The sequence below is a fragment of the Dipodomys spectabilis genome, unplaced genomic scaffold, assembly GCF_019054845.1.
Source record: "Dipodomys spectabilis isolate Male_0828 unplaced genomic scaffold, ASM1905484v1 ptg000089l, whole genome shotgun sequence".
In the NCBI taxonomy this organism is placed as follows: Eukaryota; Metazoa; Chordata; class Mammalia; order Rodentia; family Heteromyidae; genus Dipodomys; species Dipodomys spectabilis.
Genome location: NW_024870766.1, coordinates 10,904,658 through 10,909,835, shown reverse-complemented (window position 1 = coordinate 10,909,835; position 5,178 = coordinate 10,904,658). Strand labels below are relative to the sequence as shown.

At 34.3% G+C, this 5,178-nt stretch overlaps 1 protein-coding gene across 1 annotated transcript; it reads right to left on the bottom strand.

Annotated features, from left to right (window-relative positions):
- Positions 1 to 4,410: 4,410 nt before the first annotated feature.
- On the bottom strand, positions 4,411 to 4,690 carry LOC122111939 (small nuclear ribonucleoprotein F-like). The gene has a single exon (XM_042684761.1). The coding sequence runs from the start codon at positions 4,688 to 4,690 to the stop codon at positions 4,430 to 4,432; it is 261 nt and encodes an 86-aa protein (XP_042540695.1). The 3' UTR covers positions 4,411 to 4,429.
- Between the last annotated feature and the right edge of the window lie 488 nt (positions 4,691 to 5,178).

Genomic DNA, 5,178 nt, shown 5'->3' with positions numbered 1-5,178 from the left:
ACCATACAGCCAAATAACATCTTCCAACCACCAGAAAAATATTTAAATTCATTAATAACATGTTGTAATAGATTTAACCGTCATTTTAGAGGGGAAACCCTCCATTTTTAATGTGTTGTGTCTAAGGCCTGCACAAGTTCACTGGTTGAGATTTCCTGTGAGAGTCAGAAATGACAAAGACTGAGATTTCCCAATGGGTTTCTATTTCTTATTAGTGGTGGTAAAGCATTTCAATAAAATATTTGATAACATTATAGTCAATAGCACATTAGTAATTTGGGGTCCATAGAGTCAACTAAAAAGCTTATACTCTCCACCCTCCTAAACCACATTACAATAATAGTGACAGAATTCTTAACAATGAACCCAGGCATGGCAGTTCACACCCATAATCTAAGCATTCAAGAGGCTACAGAAGGAGGACGGTGAGTTCAAAATCAGCAGCAGCTACACAGTAAGATCCTGTCTCCACAAACAGACAGAAACATAAACAAAAACAACACTAGAATTACCCACAAAATTAATACACTTTCTGAGAAACAGAATATGAAGACAGGATGTCAGCAGGCAAGAAGCTACTTCAGATTTGTGGAAGACAGGGCCGGGAAGGTGGCTCAGTGGTAGAGCACTTGCCTTGCATGCATGAGGCCCTGGGTTTGATTCCTTAGCACCACAAAAGCAGAAAAAGCCAGAAGTGGTTCTGTGGCTCAAGTGGTAGAGCTTTAGCTTTGAGCTACAGAGCTGAGAGACAGTGTCCAGACCCAGAGTTCAGGCCCCACGACCGATCCAAAAAAAAAAAAAATGTGGAAGATAGAAAGTAGACCAAGAATGAAAACAGAGGAGGCTGTGGGAGTCTATTGTAGATTTCTCACAGAAGAAATGAAGAGGAGGGAGTGCAGACTTCAACATGGAAATGTCATGTATTATTGAATACTTGGCACTTAACACCCCCTCCTCAAGCCTCCACATGCAGATCAGCCTGTGAAATCTCCAGCAGAGCACAATTCTCTAAATAACTCAATAGAACTCTGGTAAGAAATAAAGGAGCTAATTCCAATGTTGGCTTCTCCGTGTAAATCTTTTCTAATTCTGGAATTTAAAGAGTCCCTTGCTTAAAAGTCAGGTGCCTGACTCATTGCCCCCAAAGAGCCAGCCAACACGTTCTATTCATACAAAGAAAAGCACTCTTTTCACTTCTGGTTCTTATCAGTCAATAACCAAAGTATTACTCATATTATCTTTATGATACTGACAATCAAGGTATTGAAAGTAAAGGACTAATATAAAAATGAAATGGCTGTCCCAAGTAAAAACCAAAATAATTTCCAGAATACAAGATGACATTTACAAAATTGTATATTTAGATGCAAAAACAATTATATGTTATGTAAAAGTAGTAATTAAAATGCAGAAAAGGCTATTGGAAATAAAATATATAATTTATAAGCATAAATACTGTATAAAGTTTGGATTTTAGAAATGTATAAAGTTTGGATTATAAAAATGAAATGGCTGTCCCAAGTAAAAACCAAGATAATTTCCAGTATACAAGATGACATTTACAAAATTGCATCTTTAGACGCAAAAACAATTATATGTTATGTAAAAGTAATAATTAAAATGCAGAAAAGGCTATTGGAAATAAAATATATAATTTATAAGCATAAATACTGTATAAAGTTTGGATTATGGAGAAAATAACTCTAGAATGGAGATAAAAAGAATACAAAGAAGGAAATATATCAAAGAAAAATTGCAGTGACATGATTAATCTAAGAGTCTCTACATTTGACTAAATACAGTTCAAATAGTCAAGTAAAGAAAATAGAAGAGGTAGGAATAAGAGGAATATCAAAAACTACATATCCAAAAGGAAAAACAGGTGTTCAGCTTAAAAACCATGAAGGCCCCATGCAGTACATTAGAAAGATCTAAAGATGGGGGGGAGGGTACATACAAGTGTGAGGAAAATTAATATACATGTAATTTGAGAAAATGATGGATTAGCTTAGAGTGATTATGACATTGGATCCAGCAAAGGGTCAATTTCATCTAAAATAGAAATAAACAGAAGTCTCAAGGTGATATCTATACATAGAACTACAGATTAATCTGTCTAACTTAGAAAATAGCAAGTTTCTGGGAGTTATTGGTTAGAAAAAATAAGTTAAAATAATCATAAAATCAAATAAATAAAGGATGTGAGGATAATACTAGTCAATTTAGGGAAAGAAAAACATGGTAATAGAGTATGTATAAATGAGTTTATAGTTTGAATATTAGTTTAAAACTATGTTTTGAAATTAGAACAGATAGAATTTTACTAAATAATGTTTAATGTGATTTAAAAAAAGTTATAACACTATAATACTACAAGGTATCATAAGATCTTCACTTTAGAAACTTGAATGAAAGATTAAGTTAATGAAAGATTAAGTAAAATACTTGTAAAACAATGTGTGATTCACATATGCATATATCAATTTAAATTAGATTAAAAATACTGAGGCCTTAAGAAAAGTAAATGAAGAAATAAGAAAGGATAAATATTAAAAATACTGAAAATAATGTGACAAGAAAACACAGCTTTCCTTCTGAGATAGAGAGAATGACACATACAGGGAGAGAGAGGGAGAGAGAGAAACAGACAGAAAGGCAGAGAGAAATGTCATAAACTCCACAAAAATCCACTAAGCAGCCAAACTATATAAATGTTGATCTGAATACAAACCTTCATCATTTATACATGCTTTATTAATCCATTCATTTATACAACAACAAGCATCTACTCATCACGAACTATCTTTTATAAACATCTTGAAGTGAAAGAGGAGATAGATGATGCACAAATAGGAGACATATGGCATAATATAAATAAAAACATTGTAGTAAACACAAGTAGAGTGGAGAAGCATATATTTTCAAGTGATGGTCCAGGGTCTTCTTCAAGGAAATGAGATTTAAGCATAGTGTGAATTAAGTAAGGAAAGAAAGAGTCAGTGAGCCTGAAACTAAGTAACTGATCAAGAAATGCAAGGGTCTGAATGAGTACTGGGCATTACTATCAAGGAAGCAAGCATGACTGGAATGAGTGAAAAAAAGTGAGTGGGTGGCATAAAGTTAATAATTTAGTGATAAACTATATTATCGATGATCCAGAATCTATTTATTTTCAGCTGCGACATTTTTTTGAGACATTTATCAAGCATAGCTAGTTCTCATGGTGCAAGTATTGCATCAAGTCCTCTATAGGAAAAGAAGAGGACCACCACCCTCCATAAATGGGACTATTACTTTACACCAGTAATAAATAACAAGTAATTAAAGAATTCCTAGAAGCACTAACTTGTAGGCTTTGGGACAATGATTGCCAGATGCTAGATATCCAGATCTGTAGCATATGCATTGCCTCTAAGGACTAAAGACAAAAGCTTGAGGATATATCAGTTCAACCAATAAATTGTGTGTGGTGTTAAGTATTACCTTGCATTTCATCCATGTTACATGGTTTTTTCGTTGTTAATTTTGTGAATGTATTGTTTTCTTTCAGATTTATCCTGAACAGATCTACACAGCATCTGCAATTTTTTTTATTATCATTAGTTTTTATATGAAAACCTCTGTATAGAGGACTTCTGGCTCTGGATAGAGTAATACGGACAGGATTTAATACTTCATCTGAAACAATATAATCAATGCAAATTTTATTCAGCAATGATGTGCTCACATTCAACATCAGGAAGCATAGAATGGGGACACCTGAGAGAGAAGAGGTCTTGTGGCAAAATGGTTCCTAAGCAAGAGCATAGCGCAGCTGCTAGCTTGATTTGTCACATTTCCATGCATTGTGCCAGAAAGGAGTCAATGAGCCAAAATGGACTTAGATACTTACGGCAATAGTAGACTGGTGTCCAATTTTCAACCCTTACTTTCACATGGCCAAGTGCTTGCCTTTCTAGACAATAAATGTACATTTCAGGACAGCTACCTCAAGCTCAGACTAAGCTTCTTAATCTTCGTGAACTACTTGCAAGGTTAGCCAACATTTTTGCTGGATGAAGAAAGTTATTCTTATGATTCTGATCAGGAAGCAAGATTACATTTGATCCCAGAAGGAAACAGTATCTCTTTGTTTCTGCCTATTGTGTAAGCATCCTTGAAAAGACAGTCCAGGACAAAAAAGTCTCATCAGACATGTAGAAATGCTATGGAGAATTACTTCTCAACAGGAAGATGCATAAACCCTACAAAAGACGAAAAAATCTTCCTTGTCTTTAAATCATGATTATTTTAAAGATATACGTATACAGGAGAGGCTCAAAATATTCTCAAAATAGTTCTGAAGTCAGATGGTTTTTTTTCAGATTGACAAATTTTTATTGTCTAGAAATATATTTATATATGTATATATAAAAGATCCCCCGAGTGGCTATTCTCTCATTTCCCCATCTTCTTCTTCTTCTTCAACACCTCTGATATAAAGGACATTATTACATCTTATTAAAACTTCACCCAGATGTCCAGACAATGCCCCATCTATGTATTCTTCTGTATTTGCCAGCTGCATATTCATATAGCCATCTACAGATACCAAGTAGCATTTGTATTCCATCCCCCACTTAAGTTTCACCATCACTGGCTTTCCTGTTAGTCCATTGAGGAAAGGTTTGGGATTGAGAGGTAAACTCATAGCGAATATGGGGGGATACCACAGGCTCCCTGCCTCAGACCAGAGCTGCTACTGCGAGCATGAACCCATGAGCGAAGAGAGAAATGGCCCCAGATGGTTTAGCTTCATACTTTCAAGATAAGTTATTTCATATTTTATAAGAATATATGATCTTCACCTTATAAGTTCATACAGAATCTAGACAAAGAAGAATAACATTTCAATTTGGTTTATGAAGCTATCATCATTTTAATACTCAAATGCCAAAATATAGTATATATAGTGTAGAGCAATCACTTCTACAAATATAATTGAAACCCTAAATAAAATATCACTGCTCCTAAATATATAGTAAATCATGAACATTTAAGGTTGAGTCCAGGAATAGAGGCATTTAAAATGAAATGATTAAAAGCATAGGTACTGATATAAAACTACATGTTGTCTTGAATCTTCAAGCTGTCACTTCTCAGATGGGTGAGCTTTCTTCCTTAATAGTTTCATGGAGT